The 25,086-nt window shown below is 45.1% G+C and overlaps 1 protein-coding gene across 1 annotated transcript in view; it reads right to left on the bottom strand.

Annotated features, from left to right (window-relative positions):
- The window catches only part of efnb1 (ephrin-B1), a 66,729-nt gene that overhangs the window by 29,119 nt on the left and 12,524 nt on the right, over positions 1-25,086 (bottom strand). Inside the window, exon 2 of the mRNA XM_080501807.1 lies at positions 8,791-9,068. Coding sequence (XP_080357933.1) covers positions 8,791-9,068 — 278 coding nt within the window. The remainder of the gene's footprint in view (positions 1-8,790; positions 9,069-25,086) is intronic.

Below are 25,086 nucleotides of genomic sequence, written 5' to 3'. Positions count from 1 at the left end.
ACTCACCCCAAGCCCACCCCACTCCACCACCACCACCACCCTCCACACTCTAAACAAACTCCTCTGTAATAAACGAAAGGCAATAACCAGCGACAATAACGCTGTGCCTGCTAACCCTCTCCGAATGAAATATCCAAAGGACAAGTAGCAGAGGCAGCCTGGATAGATTTGCAAAGCAAGCAGAAAGTCATATATTACACTGGCACCCTAATAAACACCAGGCTATATTCCCCTCACAAGGGGGTGGGAGGATAAGAGAGGTGTGGATGGGGTTAAATCTCCTTATCCCAGGCCATGCTGCTCCATCGGTGCAAACCTGACCTGTTAGCAGGGTTTACTTTGAAAACGAAATCCGTTAAGGCTTACCGATTAGCTGCTTTAAACTTAAATCAGTAACATCGATGACATAGTGCACCGATCCACAAGTCTTTTTAAGTTCCGTCTTCGAATCCCCCTCACGGTAGAAGAAATGTTGTAATTTAATGTATGACAATCGAATAAAATCATGCAATTTCAGCAGATTTTATGAAACTTTATCCCGAGAAGCAAAACCTGACATTTTAATAAGAAGCGACACAAATGTTTGCCGATAATACAATTCATTACTTCAAACTTCATCAGCAATTTTCTCGATCCACGATCTGATAAATATGCGTGGAAATAATACACCCGCTGTTCCGTGCTAATAAAGACTATGTGGGAGAATTCACGATTTATGCAAAGGGAACTTCTGCACTGTCTCTCAGTTGTAATTAAAATAATTGAGTGTGATTCTTCAGAGGAGGGGTTACCAGATGTTAACAGTTACCATTTCTTGGAAGGGAAAAAAAAAAAAATGCATTTAATTGCGAGGCAAAAATGTGCCAGCTATTTGCATCTCTATAATCTGACAATCACAATGGTTTTGTCTTTTGTTAAAATGCTTCAATGACAACTGCAGCTGCACCCCCCCACCCCCCACAATTTCCTCAAAGTGGCTTTCATTTGATTATGGTAATTATGTTGCAACTCTAAAAGATGACATTTAACACTTTTTTTTTTTTTAACTAATCAGATTACTGTTATTGCTGGTGTTTATATTTATTTGCCAGCATGCAAAATGTGTATGTGCATTTATGAATTCATGTCCGCTCGCAATACCTGCGTGGGAGCACGCGTGTGTGCACATATGCTACAGTGTTTATGTCCCGGCGTATGTAGGGCAGGGCAGGATCTCTTGCAGTGGGGTTGGGGGGGGGCAGGGGATTTCAACCTTGACCTTCAATTCCCCCAAGGGCAAAGCAGAGGAGACGAAACACACTTGTAAGGCAGGAGAAGAATTGCTGGATGCATATTGCCCAGTGGAAAAGGATTTCCTTTGGGGGGTGGGATTAGATGGAGGGGTGTATAATGTGTAGGCTGTCGAGCAAAAAAAATAACAATGGTAGAGAAGCGAACCCACGCAAAAGAGCATGAATGTTGTTGATATGCAACATGCTTCCTAACCTTAATCCTGTAAGGTGTGAGCGCGGCAGAGAGATCATCCCGTGGTGTCATATGCAGACTGTCTGATTCATTTAGGCATTTTGGGTGAAACAGTTCAGCTTGAACCCGTTTTTGTAAGTAAAATCTGAAAAAGGCACATTTTGAAAACTTCCAGAATAAAAATACCTGCAAGTTGAAGACTAAAATGCTGTTTTATTATTTAAAAATATGACCACTAATGAAGTTATATTAGCTGAAAATTAAAAAAAAAAGAAAGTTTAAAATATCCAAGGAAAACATTTTTACGAGGAGGAAATAAAAGGAAATAAAAATCAGGGATTATTTTTGTTTTGTAGAATGTGTTTTTATAAGAAAACAAGACTTATTTAAAAAGACAAATATATGAAGTAGCAGCATATTGATATAGGTAGTACAATAAATTATATTATGGAGCATAAAAATATATGACAATGGTAGGACTATAAATAAAGACACCACACTTCCAATTTCAAACAAATGCGCTTCTGAAAATACTGCTATTGGATCCCAACAGCTGTTACCAAAGAATATAATCTTTTGCTATAGAATTCATAAGGCGGTCTGACATCAACTAAATTGTAAATTTTTACACAAAATTAGTTAGTGTGAGTTCATATGTGCTGCAAGAGTTAATTGGCAATTCTGCTTTCCTCGGATTTTAATTTGATGTGTTTTGTGTCGTCTGCCGGCGGAGTAGCTTTCATCACTTCTCAACAAGATACATTTCATTCCCCTTGCAATGAAAATAACCCTGCAGAAGAGGCGCTGCGTGGGGGTTGGACGGGTGAATCGATGTTCGGGTGGATGGAATGACTTTCTTAAACCAAGGTTTTCCTGTTCGGGTCAAAACTGTTACGCCTCTCGTTAGCACACATGTTTAAATCAATCCGGCAATGGAAAGCAGCTTTTTCATCACCGGCTCAAACACCAGAGGACATATCAGTCGCTCGGTGACTCCTGAAAAACAAAGAAAGGAAGTTCCTCTGGATTTACGAGAAAAGTCAGAGAAGCTAAGCATCAGGAATGCAGTGATTGCTCGCGGTTTTCCGGAGGTGAGACGACGTGTGCTGCGCCGCGGCAGTATTCTGGTGGTGGAGTCGGTGAGTGTCAAGAGTCCACGATGGTACACGGCGATGGAGAGTGACAGCTGTCGGGACGGATCAGGCTTACCCCTGCCCGCTGCGCAGGAAATCAAAGAGAGGAGAGGAGCGCACGACGACAGGCCGCCTCTGTTTACTGCCTCATGGCCTCACCCTTATATAGAACAGAGAGAGACTCACCAGCACAGCGTCAACCACAGAAAACATATCACCCAAGTAGTCAGGGCGCATTATATCAGCAAGAAGTGGAAAAAAAGAGAAACAGAGGGACATTTCTTTTGGCTCTGCTCGGTGACACCTTAAAAGTATGTCTGTGTATATGTTCGTACACTCATGTCTGCTCCTGTCTTTCTTTCTTGCACCGCTGCTCATTTATCCACTTATAATATTTCTTTTTCCTTAAAAGCCTCCTGTCTAAAATCACTTCTATCCTGAGTCTGCACCCTAAACACGGCACGGCAATTTTCCTCGCAAACAGCTCATTCGATATCCTGTGTTTAGACAACGCAATGAAATATAACCAGTTTGTTCACTCTTACACTTGTGGGGACGGGAGTGTGGGAATGTGTATGTATATACGTGCGTGTGTGTGTGTGTGTGTGTGTGTGTGTGTGTGTGTGTGTGTGTGTGTGGGGGGGGGGGGGGGGGGGGGGGGGGGGGGGGGGGGGGAGCTGATGGACAGCACAGGCTGGTCCTGGTCTGGGGTTTAGATCAGTGCGGGGTTATCATTACTGGTCCCCCGCCGTGTTTCCGTGACCTCCTGGCCGCCAGTTTTGACCCCCACAACTCCTGTCAGAACTGGGTCGTGAAGGGGTCCGAGGAGATGGGATCCCCTGTGGTGACAGCAAGGCATGGGATACACACATAAAAACAAATACAGACACACAAGCCATTTGCTGCTTACTTTACCCCACACCTTTTGTGGCGCAGCCTGCCCGGTGGAAGGAGCAGAAGTGAGGTCGGGAGTGGGTGGCGGTGGGGGTGTGAAAGATAAAGAAAACAACTCAGAGAGGCCGGGGGTGGACAAGAGAGAGACCGCTGGAGGATTCAGTGGAATGTCCACTCCCTATGCATCTTCCTCTCAGCTCAAATGCTGTCTGCCACGTTTGACCGTTAATCAGACCAGATAAGCCGGGTCTTTATAGGCCGAGCAGATTTACACCGCTCTGCTGGCCGGCTGGACCGCATTCCCCACAGACACGGTGGGATAATGCACTCACATCTTCCAGGCGAGGATAAGCTGGCCTAAAGGGGCCTCAGCACAGACGCCCTGGAGTCCACTATGCAGGTAACGCAGGAAGAGTACGGTGAGCGCAGGTGCTCACAGTCCTCCTCTGGTTCTCTCAAGAATAAACACCCATAACCCACAAGTACAGGCAGCGGCACACGGCCATTATCTAAATGATAGATGAAGTGTGTCACAGTGTATGCACATGCTGCAGAGGAATAAATAAAACAAGCTCTTCCCCTTGCAAAAGGACAACAACATTAACATAAAACCAAGACAAATACTACATCCGATTACTGCTGACGCGCGAATGTTACAGTATATGAGCCTAATAATGATCTGATATGACGCCCGATCCCGCTCCGCCAGTCTTGCCTGTGAGGGATTTATAGCCGGCTGTTGTTATGACTTCACAGTCTGAAATACGATGGAAGGAAGCAATAAGCAATGCTAAAGCTCACATGAAGCTCACATCAGCAGCAGCAACGCAGAGGAGGCACGGAAGAGTATAAAAGCAAACCTAAGTAACCCTAAGTAAGCTTGATGTCCGTGCTTTGATGCCGGATAAAGTTGGAGTCAAGATGCACATGTCACTAATAAAAGCAAGTTAAAATATTTATGATGTAATCAGGAGACAATATGTGCAGCAGCGCCGCAAAACAGTGGGAGAGGAAAACTTTAGGAAGACGCCAGAAATGCCCAAGGTGTTTTCTGAAGACATGTGGGTGTAATAAAGCTCAAAGGAGTTATTTCTCAAAGTCCACATGATATGTGACCACGGGAGCTGCCCCCTAAAAACTGTCGCTTGATAACATCACAAACTCCATGTTTCCCTGCGCGCTGTTTTTGAGTTCGCTGGGATAGAGTGGACTGCGGCAGAAGGACAAAAAGAAGGGGGGAAAAAAACATATGTGGGATTTAACTTTATGTGGATTTTGTAGAGAAAAAAAAGCTGCTTTATGTGATAAAAACTACAGGAGCTTTATGTCTACTTAGGCATGAAAGTTAAATGATATAAAGATTAAGCTATATGCGGAAGAATTATATTCATATTTGGGGGAAATTTAAAGTGCAGGAAAAAATATTTGAAGGGTTGTGTAGCTATTCAGAGGTAATAACATGTAACCAGGGATTTGATATCTGTAAACCAGACAGATTTATTTATTACAAGCACAGAGATGATTTTTTTTTTTTTTTTTATAGTTATTGGGGCGGACAGTGCTGAGTTCTTGGAATTAGGGGTGGAGATAGGAAAGAATGTATTGACCAAACATGGTGGGATACTATCAATACTGTCTGCTTTTTGTTGTTTTTGATTGTTTGCCTCAGTTGTTTGTTGGATTGTTTTTGTTGTTATTGATAATGAAAGATTCAGTCCTATCATTACTATGCAGGGTAAGTATTGGTATGATTATAAAGAAATAACTGTTTGTGCAAAAAAAAGGCTACTGTATGTCATATCACACACACACACACGCACACGCAAGCACACACGCACGTCTGTTTCCTCATTTTCTGAGGGAAATGACCAATTTCTCTAATGGCCTCTATTGATTCCACACTTTGCCAGCCACTTTCTGGCAAAGGGCCGTTTGTTACACATTAGTTTAGACGCTCGGCATTATCTGATGTCCAAATCACTAAAATAAAAAGGTGCTGAGTGATAGATGTAGCAAATATCAACATCAGCAAGCAAACATACTTTGATTTCCAAAAACCTTTCAAGGTTATACAGATGTGGAAATAAAACATTTAAAAAGGCCTAAATGCTGTCTGCACTGTCGTTTTCTTCAGCGAGGGAGCTGCTGACTTTTCAGAAATCCATTAAAAAGACCAAAGTCAACAAGTCATTAGTCTGCCTCAGTACTTCTTCGTCATGTATGTGGCTCTTCAAAGCTTCTTTGCTGCTTTTTGAAACTCTAAATCTTTAAAAGCAGGACACAGACATTTAGGGTTTCGAATTTTATATGTGTTGGTTTAACTTTTATCTTTTCAGACTTTACATTGAATCTATTGATATGCTGCTGATAATATACCAAAGTTAATTTCCATTAAAAAAAAAAACACCTGATGATCTCATTAATTCAATGTGTGTAATGACGCATCAGTCATCAGTTGCAGTAGGCAAATTATTCATACCTAAGTGTGATACATTACATACAAATATCTAATGAGCAGCGATAAACGTAGCTCTTGTCCAAAACATATTTTGAAAATAATGTATGGGTTTACAGCATTGAAGAGTTGAGTTAGAGCGTGTGGAGTTTTGGGACCGAATGATCAGAACACTTAAAAATACTCACTTGGCCGTGCACTTCAGCTGGAGGAGAAATGTTTGATGGATGAGCCAGAGTATTGAGATGTACAGAAACAATAAACAGATGTCAGTGGAGTTCCTTGAAGAAAGCAGACGGATCTAATAGGGCAGCACAATATCAAGTGAATTTGCAATATATAATATTGTCTTTTATGATCTACTTAAGTAGATCATGTTTAACGTCTCTGTGCTTTTGGATTTCTTCTCATTAACAGTACTCTTTCTCTCAGCACTAAGCTAAACTAGCCCTGTTGTGTGATTTTGTTGTTTTTTGTAAATTTTTTGTGCTTCGGATTTCTAGCCTGTACCCATCAAGTATTAAGTTCAATTGAATATGATTGAATATTGAGTTCTTCTGTATTGTTAGAAATGCTCACGTAAGGAGATTTCATCAATAAAAGCCTGCGTAATTCGTCCACAAAGCTTCTTCTTTCTGATCCTAATCTTACCGTCATTATTCCTCCCCGTGATTATTTCCCAGATGAAATAAGTTACCCTCAGGCAGCCATCTTAAAAATGATAAAATATAAAAATGATCTCTTTGAAAATAGTGGATGCTGGAGATCCCGACTCCCTTCAAAGGGAAGAAAATCTCATCTCTCGTTAAGGCTCGGGCCATCTTTCAAAATCTCAACTAACATAAAATGTCCTGTAAACTCTGATCAACTCTGACTTGTCGGGCTGTAACATGACTTGTATGCTTTATGTTTTTAAATAGCACTGCTAAGTGGACTGTAGGGTAGGACACTGATTTGTACGCTGAGAGAACTGCAAGTTACTGAAAGACATACATGAGTCAATGATAAAAGTAGCAAAGACCTTATTGTTTTCTTCCCGATATGAAGTCGTTCATAATCTTTCAGCTGGAGGTTTTCAAGTAACGCGGTGTCTTGGTAAGATGGGAAACCTGAGACCAGTTAGAATAATTTACTCTCAATTGTCCCTTTATGCTGATTTTACCCTCTTAAGTATGTGCAAAGTTCACTCCATTTCTAAATGTGTTGTTCCAGGATGTGGGAAGTAAATGTCAGCAACAAAATGCACAGATGGTCTGAATTTTCAGTGAGTCGCCTTTGACTCAAATTATTCAATGACGATGCTGTGCATTTTGTGTTCTTTCTTATGTTTTTAAAAATCTATTTTCAGGATTAATCCAACAGAAGTCCTAAAACCACCTGCATGGCACAAAACTTTGAAGAAGAAAACTTTGAGAGAAAGGCCCGGTCACTGCCAAGAGATTGTCAGACAGATAGCATCAGATAGTTCTTAGAACCCAGCAGGGTTTCTGGGTGCAGCCCCCTTTGCTCACTTTTAAATATTTCTTTCCAGAAGCTTATCAAACTGTCTGTTGGGGTTATAAAGGCCCCTTCTGACAGGTTACTGAATGCTCTCACCACTGTGAAGTCCCTTATCAGGCTCTGCCACCCCATCAGGGATGACACGATCCTGTCTGTCCTAACTGAAATCTAACTGATGGACCAACCTGACGTTTTAGAAAACAAGTAATACTGAGTGAAACTGTAGACGCCAGATTTGTGGAGCGTTTCAGCATTAGAACCACTAATTTCTGGCTAATCTGAGGAGCAACGTGGCGTTTCTGCCTTGGTACCACAGACACCTGCTGAATCTTTATCCTTTTCAGGAATTCAAAAGGTCTGGCCTCAAAGAACCCACCAGAGATCCAGAATCTGATTTGTTTCCAGATTCCAGATCCCGCTGCTGGACCTCCATCACCCTCTGAGATTCACGTCATTGAGGATTTGAACAAAGCGTTCTCACTCAAACAATCAGTCTGCTTCGGTTCCAGTTTTGTTTCGTCCAGCTGAACCCGAGGTCATTACTGCCGATGACTTGACCAGGTTCCAGGAGCAAACGGAGCATCACACAGTCTAAACACCAAAACCAAGGCCCGCTCATTGTCAACGACATCTTAGAAACACAGATGACGAAGCAGAAGAGAACCATTGGCTTCTTTCACTGGGTTTTTACAATCATCAAGTCAATCAAATCCATTACCAGTAAAAAAGGCTATTAATCAAATTGTAGCTTGTCGAATGCAAAATCCATTAATTGCATGCCATTTGTGAATTATTATGCATTTTTTGAACATTTATTTGCAAGTAAATGCAGATGACTTAATGTAAATGGTGAGTTTAAGTAAACATTTTTATTGCAAATAATAATCATAATAATCATAATAATCATAATAAATGCATATGTGCATACATATGGAATCTAAGTTACGTAACAAGTACTCTAATAATAATAAAAATTATATTCTTCTCAATATCTTTCCAGTTCTTGATTTATTCTCCCTCAAAAATGTTCCAAAAGTACAGAAACCATGCAGGAGTCAATTAAGGTTGCAAGTTTCACTCCTGTAATGACATGGAACATTTCCAGCCCAAACAACCTCAAAACCGCTGTGCCTTGAGCACGCCACATAACCTCCAGTTGTTGCTATGGGACCGCTGCAGCAGGTCATTAACATGCAGTTTTACTAGGAAACTCCCAGGTGTGACTGTGTGTAACTGAGTGTGAAGCAGAGATTATGACTCAGATTGTTCAGTCGGGCTTCTCTGGTTAAATGAAGGTTAAACAGCTAAATCTCAACAATAAATCATCCTTGGTGACAAACTTACAGGTGATATAGTAGTTGACGTTCCTCTTAAACTCCAGGCCCATGTAGTTGGGGCTGAACTCCTGGAATTTGATGGTGAACTTGATGTCCTTCTCAGGCTTGTTACAGTTGACCAAGACATTTGGGTCAAGGACTGTACTGCAGCTCTCAGCCTGCTCCCTCTTCACCAGATACAGCTTGTAGTACTCGTAATCTCTTCCTTGGTCCGCTTTGGGACAAATGATGTCCAGCTTGTCCCCAATGTCTGGGTAGATCACCAGGCCTTTCCCAGCAACAAACCTGGAGATGGAGAAAGACAACATTTTTAATTCATAAAAAAGAAGTCTGGAAATGCCGCCAAATTACTCAACAACAGTTTATACAGTCTTAATACTTTGAGCTAGAGGAGTTAAGGGTTTAGATTTGTCTGGAACGGTGTTTAAAGCGGAGTTAATTTGGCCTCGCGAAAACCCTACATGTAGCAGCTTGACATTTTTCAGCGTCAGTCAACAGAGCATATCGCACAAATCCTCTGAAGTTGATTCTGACACTTGGAAATAAATCAAAGCACACGTAAAGTTCATAAGAAGCACAAAATGGACGGCTCAGAAATTGCTACAAATACGATTACATTCAAAGTATGCAACATTTTCCTCTGTCTCATACTTTCGGGACCTCCAGATAAGACCTGTGATTCAACAGTATCTATGCAGCTTTTACTTCAGAGGCATGCGTTTCTGGAGGAAAACATTGTGGCGGGGTCAGTTGGGAGGTCAAGGCATCCTGGTTCATCTTCCCTCTGCCATGATCATCGACTGAGGGATTAGGATAATCCATCTGGCCTTACTGTACCTCTCCACCTCGCTCTCTGCTGCCAACTCAATCAGATCAACGCTTGTTCCCTTTTATTCATTAAAGGTGGGGAACAGGAGGCCCTGTGTGTGTGTGTGTGTGTGTGTGTGTGTGTGTGTGTGTGTGTGTGTGTGTGTGTGTGTGTGTGTGTGTGTGTGTGTGTGTGTGTGTGTGTGTGTGTGTGTGTGTGTGTGTGTGTGTGTGTGTGTGTGTGTGTGTGTGTGTGTGTGTGTGTGTGTGTGTGTGTGTGTCCGTGTTTGCGTGTGTGTCCGTGTTTGCGTGTGTGTCCGTGTTTGCGTGTGTAGGTGCATGTGAAGAGAGGGGGTGGGAGGACTTGCAATGTGTTTGGGCAGTGGTGTGTGTAGGTTCATGTTTGCGTGTGTGTGTGTGTGTGTGCGCTAGTCAGTCAGCAAAATGGGCCGAGGTTGTGGTCTGATGGGGGGGCAGATGGGCTGAATCATTGTTCTGGACTTGTTTGAGGCTTAAAATGTCAACATGGTTCAGCTCTGCTGTCCCAGTTAGCCAAGCATTAACCCAGACAGCCGGACTGACCACGGGTGTGTGTGTGTGTGTGTGTGTGTGTGTGTGTGTGTGTGTGTGTGTGTGTGTGTGTGTGTGTGTGTGTGTGTGTGTGTGTGTGTGTGTGTGTGTGTGTGTGTGTGTGTGTGTGTGTGTGTGTGTGTGTGTGTGTGTGTGTGTGTGTGTGTGTGTGTGTGTGTGTGTGTGTGTGTGTGTGTGTGTGTGTGTGTGTGTGTGTGTGTGTCCGTGTTTGCGTGTGTGTCCGTGTTTGCGTGTGTGTCCGTGTTTGCGTGTGTAGGTGCATGTGAAGAGAGGGGGTGGGAGGACTTGCAATGTGTTTGGGCAGTGGTGTGTGTAGGTTCATGTTTGCGTGTGTGTGTGTGTGTGTGCGCTAGTCAGTCAGCAAAATGGGCCGAGGTTGTGGTCTGATGGGGGGGCAGATGGGCTGAATCATTGTTCTGGACTTGTTTGAGGCTTAAAATGTCAACATGGTTCAGCTCTGCTGTCCCAGTTAGCCAAGCATTAACCCAGACAGCCGGACTGACCACGGGTGTGTGTGTGTGTGTGTGTGTGTGTGTGTGTGTGTGTGTGTGTGTGTGTGTGTGTGTGTGTGTGTGTGTGTGTGTGTGTGTGTGTGTGTGTGTGTGTGTGTGTGTGTGTGTTTCTGTGGTCGCAGACAGCGAGCACAGCAGCGGGGCTATCTGCTAGATCTGCCCATGCCAGCGGATTTAAACAGGATTTAGCAGTGCGCAATGCATTTGTTGTTCTTCCTGATCCCTCACGTTTTAACAAGACATCAGGGGCTGGGCCTCTCTCTGTCTCCCTCTCTGCCTCTCCCTTCTTTTTTTCTCTCAGTGTGTAATCTCGCCTTATCTACAGTCCCTCATTTCATCATCACACACATCATTTCACCACTAAATAACTGACTCCTCAGACAGGCTCGGCGAAAGGAGGACCACGATGCCTCCTGAAAGAGACTGATAGAGGAGAGTGTGAATCTGGGAGGCAGGGGGCGGTTTACAATCATCAGTCTTCCTCCTCTGACGATGATGTTAAACACTGGCAAACAGCCAGCCATTGTTAAGAAGAGATCATTTAAAAAGTCCCATTTTCTAAAGAAATACCCCCATGTAAATGAACATGATTGGATTAACATTCACGGCCATTCTTTTCGGACAGAGGCATTACCAAATAAATGTCTCCATTCACAAAAGAGCAAAATTAAATTTGCAAAATGGTCAAAATCCTATGTGTGGATCCCTCTCCTCTTCCCCTTTTCACTTGCTGAATATGATGCCATGAAAGCATGTGTGGATGGGAGCTCTTGTGCAAAGCTTGGAAGTGGGTGAGACGTTATTTCCCCACTATTGTGCGATGGTCATGAGGGTGAGGTGGGGGCCGGGGGTGAAGGGAGGGATTGTGCTAATTCAAGGGCCGATAACAGCTAGAACGTGGGGTATCCTTTGTCCTACATCTCCAATCAATTTGTTGGTTTTCAGCAGCAACGCACTGCATGTACTAGTGTGTGTGTGTGTGTGTGTGTGTGTGTGTGTGTGTGTGTGTGTGTGTGTGTGTGTGTGTGTGTGTGTGTGTGTGTGTGTGTGTGTGTGTGTGTGTGTGTGTGTGTGTGTGTGTGTGTGTGTGTGCGTGTACTTGTTCACCAATGACCTTAGCACACTGACGGGTCCTTACTTTCTCGCACCTGTTTAAAGGGTTGCTTCAGTTCAATATGAATCAGGTTTATGTCAGTGTAGAAAGACTGAGGTTAGGCACTTAGTGTAACTGTTGAGGTGAGAGTGAGGGGCAATTCATTAGGACAATGAATTTCACCAGAAAATAGCACCCATACAAAAATGTGCACGTGAGTGTGTGTCTATTTGTGTGTACTTGTACAATATTTATGAAGAGATAGATTGAAGTCCAAGGACGGCAGTTTAAAGCGTTGTATGAAGGCTGACAAATACATTATGCTAAAAAATAAATACATTATGTCACTACTGTGTGTGTGTGTGTGTGTGTGTGTGTGTGTGTGTGTGTGTGTGTGTGTGTGTGTGTGTGTGTGTGTGTGTGTGTGTGTGTGTGTGTGTGTGTGTGTGTGTGTGTGTGTGTGTGTGTGTGTGTGTGTGTGTGTGTGTGTGTGTGTGTGTGTGTGTGTAATTCTACACGTACCCACAACGGCTGGGTACACGTGCATGTGTCTATGAGGACACAGACACAATCAGTCTCTAATTGGATCTACAAGATGCATCAGTGAGGCATAAACAAGTTTCCATAGCAACATGAGGCTTTGTTGCTGACCGCCCCCCCTCGTCTGCCCACCTTCCCTCTATTCCTCCATCAAACCCCCTCCTCATCTCTGCCCCCTCCATTCCTGCTCAACAATCTCATTCCCTCTTGCTTTATCCTTCCCTCTCATTCACCTCCTCAACATTTCCCTCATTCTGTTTTTCTCTCGCCCCCTCCTCTCCATCCTCCCCCTCACTCCGCCTCTCTCCCGACACTCACAAAAAACACCTACAGAAAAACAAGCATGAAACCAGGGTGGGGGGGACGGGGGACAAAAACGACCAGGCAAACATCACAATCAAACAACGACTCATTGGCACTCAACAAGTAGGTGTTTCTAAATTTTTCTTTGTCAGTAAATTGCTTTTAACTTTGTTGTTCAAAATGCACTCTTTCAAAACCCCTAAAAAGCCAGGCTCTCAAATTAAACAATGAGCAGCATGCCATGCTGTTCAGTTTTACAACCAATTCATTCCATTATCAAAGCAAGCCGCAACAATTTAGATGAATAATTAAGATTCCCAAAAATCTTAATATCTTAATATCCCTGAAGGATTTAATCGCAAGCCGGCCCCTGTCATTGATTCAATTTTCCGAGCAAGCCTCCTAGTTGGCGGTTAGATAGCTATCCTAAGTGAATTCTCCGCTTCTGTTTCCCAGCCTTTGTTAACTGTCTGCTATAATGAGGCACTGGCTGCTGTGGAGGTCTGGAAGCGCCATCGCAGATGGGAAAGAAGCAACATAAAAGAAATAGGGCAGCAATTAGTGTTTAGCCCAGTTTAAAAGCCCTCCACTTGGCAAGCTGCGGCCCAGCTCCAGTCCAGGATGTGAAACTAAACTGGTGGGCTGGGACTTTGTCTCCTGTTTGTCTCTCTGTTGGCTTAATCAGCACCACTCCGGTGCTACACACAGCCACGCAATGGAGAGGAGGAGACGAGTGACTGAAGATTATTGTACTTATGAGGAGGTCGAAAAGGGAAAAAAGGGGGGAAAAGGGAGGTTGAATTGCATCTTTCATTCATGTTGTCTGGAGACTTTTTAAAACCTGTTGATGAAAGAAGTTCGAGCGCACAGAGGAAGAGCTGTGCGGATACAAATAATGTTTCTGGGAAATGACCCCGAACGTAGGAGAGCCTTTATTCCCCTCATGTCAAACGAGGTGGATCTGCCTGAACCAAACAAAATAAAGGGAATCATTTTCAAAACAACCAAATGAGGTTGGTTTTGTTTCATCTGGACTGCTCTATGGCGTGCTCAATCCTGTAAAGAGCTTATACAAACAGACCTACGCTGTAGCACAGTGGAGAGGGAACAGAAAACAACGAAGCAAAAGAGAGGAGAGAAGCCCCCCTCGCTCTCTTTTTACATTCCACTGGTGAATATGAGCACATGATCTCACATATGCTACACCACCACCCCCCACCTTCACACACACACACACACACACACACACACACACACACACACACACACACACACACACACACACACACACACACACACACACACACACACACACACACACACACACACACACACACACACACACACACACACACACACACACACACACACACACACACACACAAAAGCACCGTGGGGTGCATCCTGGACCTTCCCAGCCCAACTTCCCAGCCACCCCTATTCAAGCACCCTGCCCTCGCCGACTTTCATATAAAACGCCGCCTACACCAAGGCCCACTCAAAGCCCCTTACAGAGCCTCAAACCACCCCCCCCCCCCCCAACCCCCCCACCCCCCCATGTTCTCCACCCCCGTCCAGTCAACTCAAGCCTCTGCCCCAGGCGCAATACTGGCAGGCAGCCTTGGTCGCCCGCTTGAATGAATGGACCCGAGACACAGGGACCGGGAGAGAGAGACAGACAGACAGAGAGAAAGAGAGCGAGAGAGGGAGAGCGAGAGACTCCTCATATCAACAGAATGGTGTCAAATTGATTTGTTCCTCCTGAGCGGCAGTCTGAACATGCCATACATATCAATTAAAAACACTTCCATTCTGCTGTGTATAACGCTGTAATCCACCTCCACCAAGGGAACATGCCAGCAGTCCAGATGCAGGTACTGTCTTTTCTACATGGCAGCTGGACATCTCCATCTCCCTGGGCCTTCCAAATTCATGAGCACCTGAATGTGTTGCGTAAAAACAAGCCTGCATACACAACCCCAATCTCAACAGGTACTCCATTCCCCCTGATATTAACGTGGTAATTATCACACCCCGCAAAGTGTTCCCTCACCAATTATTATTTCTCTCTCGCATTATCTACCAAATCGCAGCAGCTGCCTCCTCTTATTCCGACAGATGACAATTTCCATGGGTCACCGCAATTTTTATCAATATTCCTTTAGCTTCAGGTCTGATATATAATATTGTTCTTCGAAAAACAATACAACAATGCACTCCCATGTCAATGTAAGTCTGCAGATAACACAAAGTCATGTATTGCAGCCAAGCTCTGATGGAATATGCTTCTATATCAAGCAGGGATTAAAAGCTGATTCGTTTGCTGAAGGCAGTCTACCTTTGAGTACAAAATGAATCCTGTCCTCATTCAAGTCAATCAATAATGAATAACTGTCTGCTGGCAAAGACTGAGTGGTAAACCGCATACAGATCCATGTACATCCAGAGTGTTAAACAGTGGTATAAACACAAAAACAGTAGATCGGACCAATACTACTTGCCAATAAATCAGTGGTGCTGTAGTGAAAGATAGTGACCGAACTGCTGGTGAAATGACCTTAACATGCAAAAGCCCTTTGCAGACATTATTCTGGTGAAACGTGGCAGGTCGCATTTAAGGTAGTATTTAAGAGTGCAGAGAAAATTCCAGGTTCTTCATAACAGAGTTGGCGAAAAGGGCATTCAATAAGAGTATTTTCAACATATACCTGTATTCTTTTGCACTAAAATTGAAGAGAAAACTCTAAAATTGTTGGTTTTTATAGGCGATCATGCCATTTTTTTTTTTTTTTTCCTCTGGTCGGGCAAAATTGAACTCAAATTAGGCTGTGTGTGGCCCATGAACTCGATGAGTTTGGCACTCTTGATCTAGATGAAGCCGCATGCTCGTTTGGCCTCGCAACGGAAACACTGAGGGAGCAGCAGCTTCTGAAATGGCTTCGCTCATGATGTGTGGTTAAGATCCACTGAGCGCTGTTGGCACGCTGTGATCGCCTCATACTGGAGGAGAAAGGCGCATATACCATCAGACTGTCTTAGTGTTTGTACGGTTGGGGTACAAAAATTCGCCACACCTGTCATTCTTTGGGGTCATGTGTGCAGTGACCAACTGATCAGAAAGCAGCCAAATCGCGAGACACATCACAAGAAGGTGTGCCGGTCTCAATTTTGCACTCCTCTGTCCCGAGGCTTGACCCGGGCGCTTGTATATATAGCTGGCTTCTGTCAGCCTGTCACGGGGGCAGATGTTCTTAGGGAGGCCTGACTATAAACACATACACATAAACACACGCCCCGCAGTGTACACACACCGATTTCCTCACATGTCAAACACGGTAAACAAGCCGCCTCAATGCTAGCGTGGGCCACACACAAACACGTACACACACACACACAAGCATCCTGAAATTAAGCAAAACAAGGTCCATCTGGCTCCAGAATTGTTTATCAAAGCAGGAAGGACTTGACCCTTATTATAGAAAAGGAGGACAAAACTAGCCAACGGGTAGTTGTATTGGATAAACTATAAACTGAATCCAAAGTTGCATTTAAACTCCAGACTTGGCAGTGGCGACTTGCTGAAAAGCAGAAAGCTCGGTATTCTCCCTCAGGGCTGTCCCCATTAGAGGTACATAAATGACGATGTCAGAGGGGGGGAAAAAAAGACAGACAGACAGAATATCCTGAATTCCACCCCGCAGAGGACTGCTTTTGTACGTGTGAACACAGACACTCGCTCCCTCTCTCTCTCTCTCTCTCACACACACACACACACACACACACACAAAGACTAACACACACTAGCCAGGGCTAGCTCAGTCAGCAGGCTGGCATGCTGTGCAGATCAGACTCAGCGTGACTCATAACAGTTGCACAGAGGCGAGTTATAACACAGACTCAAGCAAACGGCCGACGCACACCTCCCATGTTCACCAAACAGGCTCAGTATGCTTGCCCTCTATCACTGTCACATGAAGAGTTAGCATCGCACCATCGGAGGCCTTAATGAGCTAACAAGATGACGCCCAGATGGCCTCGCGACGAGGAGGACAGAAGTGGACGTTGTTACTAGATGAACAGGCTGAAGAGGGACTGTTGAGCGAAAGGAGTGTCAGAAGTCATTAGGGAGGAGAAAGAGCATAATCTGTTTCTTCTTATGGCCTCTGTGGTTTCTGTCAGTGCAGAGCCCATCCCTCTCTAACAGCAGGGGAGTTAAGCGAGCATGGGTGTATGCGGTTGTGATTGAACGTCATCCACGGTATCACTGACAGCAAGAGAAGGCCCAGACTGTTGCTCTCTGGGTTTCCACTTATTCATCCCAGAACCCAGGGACTGAGCTCTTCCAGCTGGAGGGCGAAAGAGGAGAGGAGAGGAGAGGAGAGGAGAGGAGAGGAGAGGAGAGGAGAGGAGAGGAGAGGAGAGGAGAGGAGAGGAGAGGAGAGGAGAGGAGAGGAGAGGAGAGGAGAGAAGAGAAGAGAAGAGAAGAGAAGAGAAGAGAAGAGAAGAATTCTTGGCTGGACTTGTTGGGTCAGTTTCAGCCCGAGTTTAGCCCTCATTCTGGGGTTGCTCTGTGACCCAAACACACACAAGCTTACCCTAGTTCCTTGCCTGGCCAATGCATGCACACACACACACACACACACACACACACACACGCAGCCAGCTGCCTCCCATCACCGAGGAGCAGCCACAGATGGGCTCTGCATGCTCCGTAAAGATCTCTCCACAGGCCCAGTCTACAGTCGCAGCCAAACCCGCCTGGCCCAAGCCCACCGTATGTGTGAGAGGGTTTGTGCGACCGTGCACGCAGATATACGTGTGTCCGTACACAGGCTTGAGTGGGTGGGTGGGTGGGTGGGTTATTTGTGTTTGCCTGTGTTACTGTGCCAGGCACCACAAACGAGCCAAAGCTGGTGTGCTTGGACGGTCGCAGGGAGAGGAATCCCTCAGGACTAAAGCGCTGTGGAGCAGGGAGTCAAGAGCTGGACGGGGATGCAAGGCCACAATCGGCGCCGAGCAGAGCAGAAGGGGAGAAAGCAGCAGAAATGTCCCAGAAGAACAATAGCGGGCCCTCAGAATCACACCGATTGTGTTTCACTGCCACTTGGGGGGGAAAGGAGGAAGAAACTCGAGAGAAAAAGAATCACGACCATTATCAAACCCACACAGCTTGCCTGGGCTGTTACCAGTGGCCATTTTCTGCTCTGTATCTGCAACCCCATCAGTAATCCCTCAGAAAGCATTTCTAAGGAAAAAAAAAAAAGCTCTTTAATGTTGCCACTCAATCAGATATTCCAATAAAAACAAACATGTGTGCACGCACATAAACACCCTTACCCATACACATTAAACACAAGTTATTTAAATTCTGTTTGGCTTAGATAGAGCCAGTCATGGTTAAATTAATTTTTTTAACAATTGGGCTCCTATCTAAGCATGGTTAAAATTACTTGAGGATCACGGTTTTTAGCCAGAATAATGGAGCAAAGTGAAAAGCTCGTTGAGGGTAGGAGTCCAGATACGGTTCGCAAGCAAACGTTGGATAATTTCTCCAAGCTTGTGCTCAGAATGAGTGTGTTCCTCAGACAGGACCGGAGGAGAAAGAGAGAAGACGGAGGACGTGGTTCAGCTGCCCTGCTCACTAGTTTTTTGGCACGGACACATCTGGGAATCAAATCAGGCAAAGGACAATCTCCCAAACAAACCTGACACCCATTACTAATGAGGCTTTTTTGTGAATGAATAGTTTGACATTTTGGGGGAAATATGTTTATTTGCTTTGCTCCCAAAAAAAGAAAACTGACACCACACTCGTATGCGTGGAGCAAAAAAGAAAACGAAAAGGGCCTCCCAACACCATGCGGTATGACTTTTACACTGTGGATTTTTGTGCCAATTAAATAAATGAGATCGAGCACGTTAATTAGCGAGATTTGCAAGAGCTGGTAAGTGGATTTTGTCACCTTTGCACACAGCCAGGGTGGCCAATTCTTCCAGATCTCCGTCTTTCAGCTCAAGCCAGACATTTCGCTGCAGCTGCAGCTTCATGGAGAGGACAGAGGCATGGGGAGTGATTCTCTTGTGCATGTGCACATATGTTTAGCATGACATTTTAAGTGTTTTCCAGTGTTGTAGCAACTTCACATGATTGCGCAGGCAGGTTTATTGCTGGAGTTTGAAATGATGTACTGGCTGTGTTCTTTTTTATTGTCCTGTTGTGTGGCTTATCTTGATTCTTGGGTCTCATTTCTAGTTCTTTTCCAATTTTTTTTCCATATTTTGGTCTCACGTTTGGTTTATCACGTTTTTCATTGCCTTGTGAGAACTGCATGTGCTCCACTCGTACCTGTGCCACCAGCTCCACTCTCCCCTGTGAGCCAAACCCTGTACGTATAATCACTGCCAGCAAGTCTCCACCGTCGCATTAAGTATGGTATACTAGCACTGAGCAAAAACGGCTCTTTAAGTGTATTCTTGCCTTCCAGACTCGGGCAAAAATAGTTCTATTTTGTCTTTATTCAGAAAACCGAAATTAAGATTTTCACCACGATAGTTCAACCGGGAAGCCCGATTCAATATTTTAGAATCCAATGTTAACAGGTGTTAATGTGACACAGCTACATAAAAATCTGTATTACTGGAGCGACTCCAAAGCCTTTGTGGAAAGAACAAAGAGATGACACGGCACACAGAGAGTAAATCAATCAATCTTCATCAGAACGCGTCTGGCTGTGACAGCACAGATCTGAACCCACAAGAGAAAGATAGCACGCAGCAAAGTTCAAAATACTTCCATTGTTCATCTGTCAAAGCGAGACAGACAATTGCAAGCGAGAGGGCGGGAAAATACTAACACAATATTTATCTTGCGTCCCTTTTCCTCCTGACTCACTCTTTTTTAATGTATTCCTGCTATTGTGAGGAGTACGGCGAGATGGATGGGTAGAGGAGTCCGGTAGGTGATATGTGTCCGCTACAGGCACGGCGCAGTCACTCATACATTTCCCCCCTCGTCTCCAATCTCAAGCTACAGCAATAATTCAGTCCCCAACAAACAGCACTGGGGTTTTTTTTTTCCCCTTCTTTTTTGTGGCATTTCAATTGTCGGTGGTTGGTGGGGTTTTTTTTTTTCTTCTTCTTCTTCTTCTTTGCATTGTTCTAGAAACTGCTTCCCTGGGAAACTGGGAAAGTCAAACAGCTGACGAGATGTCACCTCATGAACTTTCTCCTCAGTTTCACACACTCACAAACAGCCACGTCTGCGAACCAACACACACTCTCCTTGTCACCCATTCTTTTTTCTTTACTCCTTGTACACACACACACACACACACACACACACACACACACACACACACACACACACACACACACACACACACACACACACACACACACACACACACACACACACACACACACACACACACACACACAAAAAATCTAAGGTTCGCTCATCAGCTGCTTGTCAAGCTCCGCAGCGCACAGTGATGCTGTCTAAACAGGCCGCGAGCCGCTGGTGGACGGTTGCCTCTCGGAGCCGACTACCCTTGATCATATCATGTCAGACTTGTGATGTCTTACGGTGGCTGCCGGCCTTCTCCTGGCTCACAAGTCACTATAAAAGCTACTCCATAAATCTCAGGGATTTCCGCCGCGCGCGGACGCATTCCTCATAACGTTCATTTAGCCTACAGCCGGAAGAGCCGGCGAGAACGCGTGTGTGGTGCAATAAAATTTCACTTCAACAGTCATTTTCCCCCGTAGCGATACCTGCACACCGTGCAAGCCTGTACCTGGGCCCCACACATGCCTGTTGCGACTGGTCATGCGGTGCTATATGGGGAGCATGTGTGACCTGAGGAATTATCCGGTGTTCGAACAGGGACGTATGTACACATGAACACACACATACACACACGCAGGCATTCTTACATGTACACACATGTCATCCATGCACGCATTCTTTCGAAGCCAACAGTAGCGAAACAAGAGAAGATAGGTCTCTCTCTCTCTGTCTGTCTCTCTGGGAGCGACTGACTGAGTGAATTACACGCGGAGCTAAAACACCGGCTTCCTGTCTCACACAGCAGCACTAGATGGCTCTCAGATGGATTTCGGTGAATCTTGTACAAACAGTGAGTCAATATCAGAGTAATGGCCAATCGTTGAGGAGGAACGATTCACGAGTGAATTGCGGAGAAAATGTGTGTTTAGGGCACTTTGCACCACAGTGTGTCACCCAGCCGTATCCAGGGCAGGCTGCCAGCGGGCTCCATTTGCAGGGCTTTGACAACACAACTTCGGGCGGATGTTTGAATATTCCCCGGCACTTAATATGTACAGGGCTTCAACATTTCTCATCAGGGACAGACATCGAGGGGGGGGGGGGGGGGGGAAGGAATTCGGCTGATGAAAGGATGATAATTCTGTTTCTAACGATTCAGGAGGCCATGAAATCAATGACAAATTTGCGTTATGAGCAAACGTACAAGACATTTTAATCCTTCAGCACTTTGCCTCCAATATTTATGCATGTCGCCGGCGCTTTCATTATCATAAAGCGTGTTTAATATTTCTCAGCAGTATGAGAGGACTGCCACACTACAGATGATTGAGTGCACTAGATTTAGTGTCTCTCTCCGTGTCTCCTTCACTTTTTTCCAGCTGTGGCCACATACTTCAGGACATATACGGATGATAGAGTCAGCCCGAGAGAGGGCAGGAGAGAGGAGGAGGAGGGGAGAAAAAGAAGGGAGCGGGGGTTTGGAGTGGGGGGGGGGGGGGGGGGGGAGACGTGGTGCCAACCAGAGAGGCCCACCGTGCCTCGGTCCCATCTCTCCAGCTGAGGGCTTTGATTCGCCTGATTGTCTCCAATATTGAGACACACAATAAACACAACACTTGGCGGCCATTTGCAATTCTAATCAGTCCCTCTCAACCGGCCTGGACAACTCAGCTCGAGCCCTCTGGGATATCACTCATCTGACTGCAAAATAATGACACAATCATTGCCATGGCTACGCTCCTACTACATCCCATGAGCGGCAGCACGGTGAGGATATTAATACACGGGACCACTTGGAGAACTAAATGAATTAGCCAGGAGATTAGCTAGATACTAGGTTAATGAAAGTGCCACGCAGGCAACTTCTTTCTTTGAGGGGAGACTTTCACCGCCCACCCACCCCTCCCGTTTAAAATATTATAGCTGTTAGTCAAGCTGGCAGGTCTACACCTGCTTCTGCTGGGCGTGCTGCAACAGGACTTCAATAAACCATCTTCTTTTAACATGAAACTCTGACTATGTAAACTTTCAGCGATTTTTCCTGGATAAGGCAGCAAGTTGCAAACCTGGGCGCTATCTGATTTTGACATGCTGTAAAAGTGCCTGCAAAGCAGCAGGCAGGCAACGATGTGATCCTCATCCAAAAAATAAACGATAAAGTCTGTGTTTATGTTAAACTGGTGACACTATTTGCTCTCCCTCATGTTAGGAATCATGATTTAATGAAATTTAAGAACTTTTCGATAAGCACAGAGATAAAAAGAGGCTTTATCTTTAACAAACTGTCCCAAAAAACATACATCTGTGAATAATAAAAAACCCATCTGTCGGCTTTTCCTACAGTTTTTTTTTTTTTCTTCCCCTTGGACTCGACAAACATGACGGTAATAGATGCTCGCCGATAAATGAGAGCAAAGTGACACGCAATGATCCACATTTTAGCAGCCTTGATGTATTTGCTTTAACAGTCACCCAGAAGATGAGAAATTTATTTCAGAAAATAACAGACACATCTTATGAAACCGTCGTATTTGACTTGCAAATCATCCAGATGATTCATATCAATGACCGTGCTCGTCTGCCCTCGTTTTCAAGCAGGCACGAGAGCAAGCCTGTGTGAGCTCGTCCGAGTGTGTGCATGTGCGTGTGTGTGTGTGTGGATGGATGTTTGCACAGGCACGTGAATGACAGGCTGTCAGTGAAAGAGATGTCATTATCTGGCTGATGTCTGTGCGAGTCGCGACCGGGGACAGGGTCACATCACTAGCGGGAGAGCTGACACCGCGGACAGGAAGCATTACTTTATGATTTCCCCCCAGAAAGGAAACACTCTTGTCACAATCTGCAATGCCACTGTTCGACCTCATTTTAGAGGTTATTGCAATAGACGCAACAGAAAAATGTGTGTGTGTCTGTGTGTCATGACAATAGCATGAAGGATGGCTATTTCAGAGGCTATTTTTACAGGAGGCGCTTCTTTAAAATAACATGGTGGGGATTTTCTTTTTTTTTCTTCTCCGCCTTTGTTTGGAAGGCCTTGAAGAGAAGGGTTCTGGTAAACCTCTCCCCTCCCTGTCCTTACCCTTTGACTTTTCTGTGTTCCAACAATACCGGGGGTTTTAGTTCAGTGTCCTGCAGTCGATCTGTTAGGGCGCTGATAAGAGAAGCTGATGGATAGGTTTAATCAGCCAAGCCCAGGGATCAAGACCACAAGACAGATCAATCAAATGCTGCGTGGTTTATAAAAGAATCGGCTTTTATCAGTGTCACAGGGGTCCTTCTCTGATTCCTTTTCCAGTCGAGGGGGAAAACCAACATTAGCACAGTAAACTAAACATAATTAAAGCAGGGAGAGTATTTTAGGAAGCTGCATTCACAAATGCGACTAAAAATAACAAGCTACAAGTGTAGCAGAAATGAAAAGACACATCTGTAATCACTATACTGAGATTGCTGAACTCCTTGCGGCAACGCTCTAACAAGGCATGAACTTAAACGTCCCTTGTCTCTAATATACTAAACACCTCCTGACATAAACTGAAATAAAAACCCAAACTAAACCCCTTTGGAAAAATAAACACACAACTGAAACAGAACCTGAGCTGAAATCAAAGAGCAACACAATGGAAAGCCAAAAAAAGCAGGAACGTACCCACGCCCCCACAAAGCATCACAACATGAGAGAAAGTGCAGTGGGCTCTCTAATAACGACACTTTCTCTCATTTTTTTCCCCCCCAGTACACAGTCGCCTTATGCGTCTTAAAAGCAGCTTCTTATCAGACAATTTGAGTGGCAAGTCTATTCTCTGCTTACAATCTCGGCTCATGATTGTAAAAGACAGCTACACATGTCCCATCAAATCCAAGACAAATTAGTTGCTCTTTCTTTCCTCTCTTGGATGGGAGATCTTATCCAGGCGGACATGCTTAAGTTGTCAGTGGGCTTCTAAACCCCATGTTGAACGGCATATTGACTGATGCAATCGCAGAGACACACATCATTAGGCTCATTAACAGTGAATGTAAAAAAAAAAAAAGGGGGGGGGGGGGGGGGGCTAACTGGTGTAGCGGGAGTCTGTGTCTCCTCTGATAACGCTCGCCTTTAACAAGCAGAGCGCGAGGCAAGAGGCAGGCTGTCGGTATTAAAATGAAATGTGTGTGTGTGTGTGTGTCTGTGATGTGTGCGCTAATAAATAGCTTGTTTGACATGATGCTATTCTCATTCGCGCAGTTTGCTCTGTGATAACCGGGCGGATTGTGGCCTCGTAAAGGCGCTCCATGTGTTGTTTTAGGAAGCCATTACGGACCGGGCCGTCTCCATTACAAGGGCTATCTGATCATTATTACTGCCATCTGTAACGCACACTCAAACCTTAATCTGCACAAGCCAACCACAGCTGACTCCTGAGCTGGTGCACGCTACACACATCCATACCACCTTCCGCTGTGTGTGTGTGTGTTTGTGTGTGTGCGCATAAATCCAAACGTGACACAGCAGCTGTTGCCTCGTCACATTGCGGCTTTCCGTTCTACACGTTTCCGTCCAGCCCGGTTAAACTGAATCGAGCGGAGCACCACAATCCTGTTGAACCCCGTGCAAAGCGGGGACACACACACACACACACACACACACACACACACACACACACACACACACACACACACACACACACACACACACACACACACACACACACACACACACACACACACACACACACACACACACACACACACCCATGCAATGCAATAGCAATCTCCCAGCCTGGACCGCTCGCACCCTTCAAAGGCTCATCACAGGACGCACATCTAATGCAGAGAGATGGCCGGTTAAAGCCTCGGCTCGGCATGTTGCTTTGAAGCGACTGCTCCAGCCCCTCCAATAGGAGCCAAATCACTTCCTTTCCCTCAACCCCGTCCATTGTGTGAGAGGTGGACCGGGCGCTCTGTTTGGTGGCCGCACATGGGGCGCCTTCAACGATTCATGCCACTTCCACTCCAGAGCAGGGCCACCACAGGAAATGAGCCTCTCACGAATGCACAGGGGGCTTCGACAATAAATATATTCATGCATTCATGTATATTTGAAATCAGGGTTTGACTCGGGGCCCTCATAATACGCATGCAAGGTTTCAACTTTGAGATTCTTGACATGCATGAGGTGTTACA

Source organism: Blennius ocellaris (genome assembly GCF_963422515.1).
Source record: "Blennius ocellaris genome assembly, chromosome: 9".
NCBI lineage: Eukaryota > Metazoa > Chordata > Actinopteri > Blenniiformes > Blenniidae > Blennius > Blennius ocellaris.
Note: the sequence above shows the minus strand (reverse complement) of the source record. Positions and strands in the feature narration are given on the sequence as shown.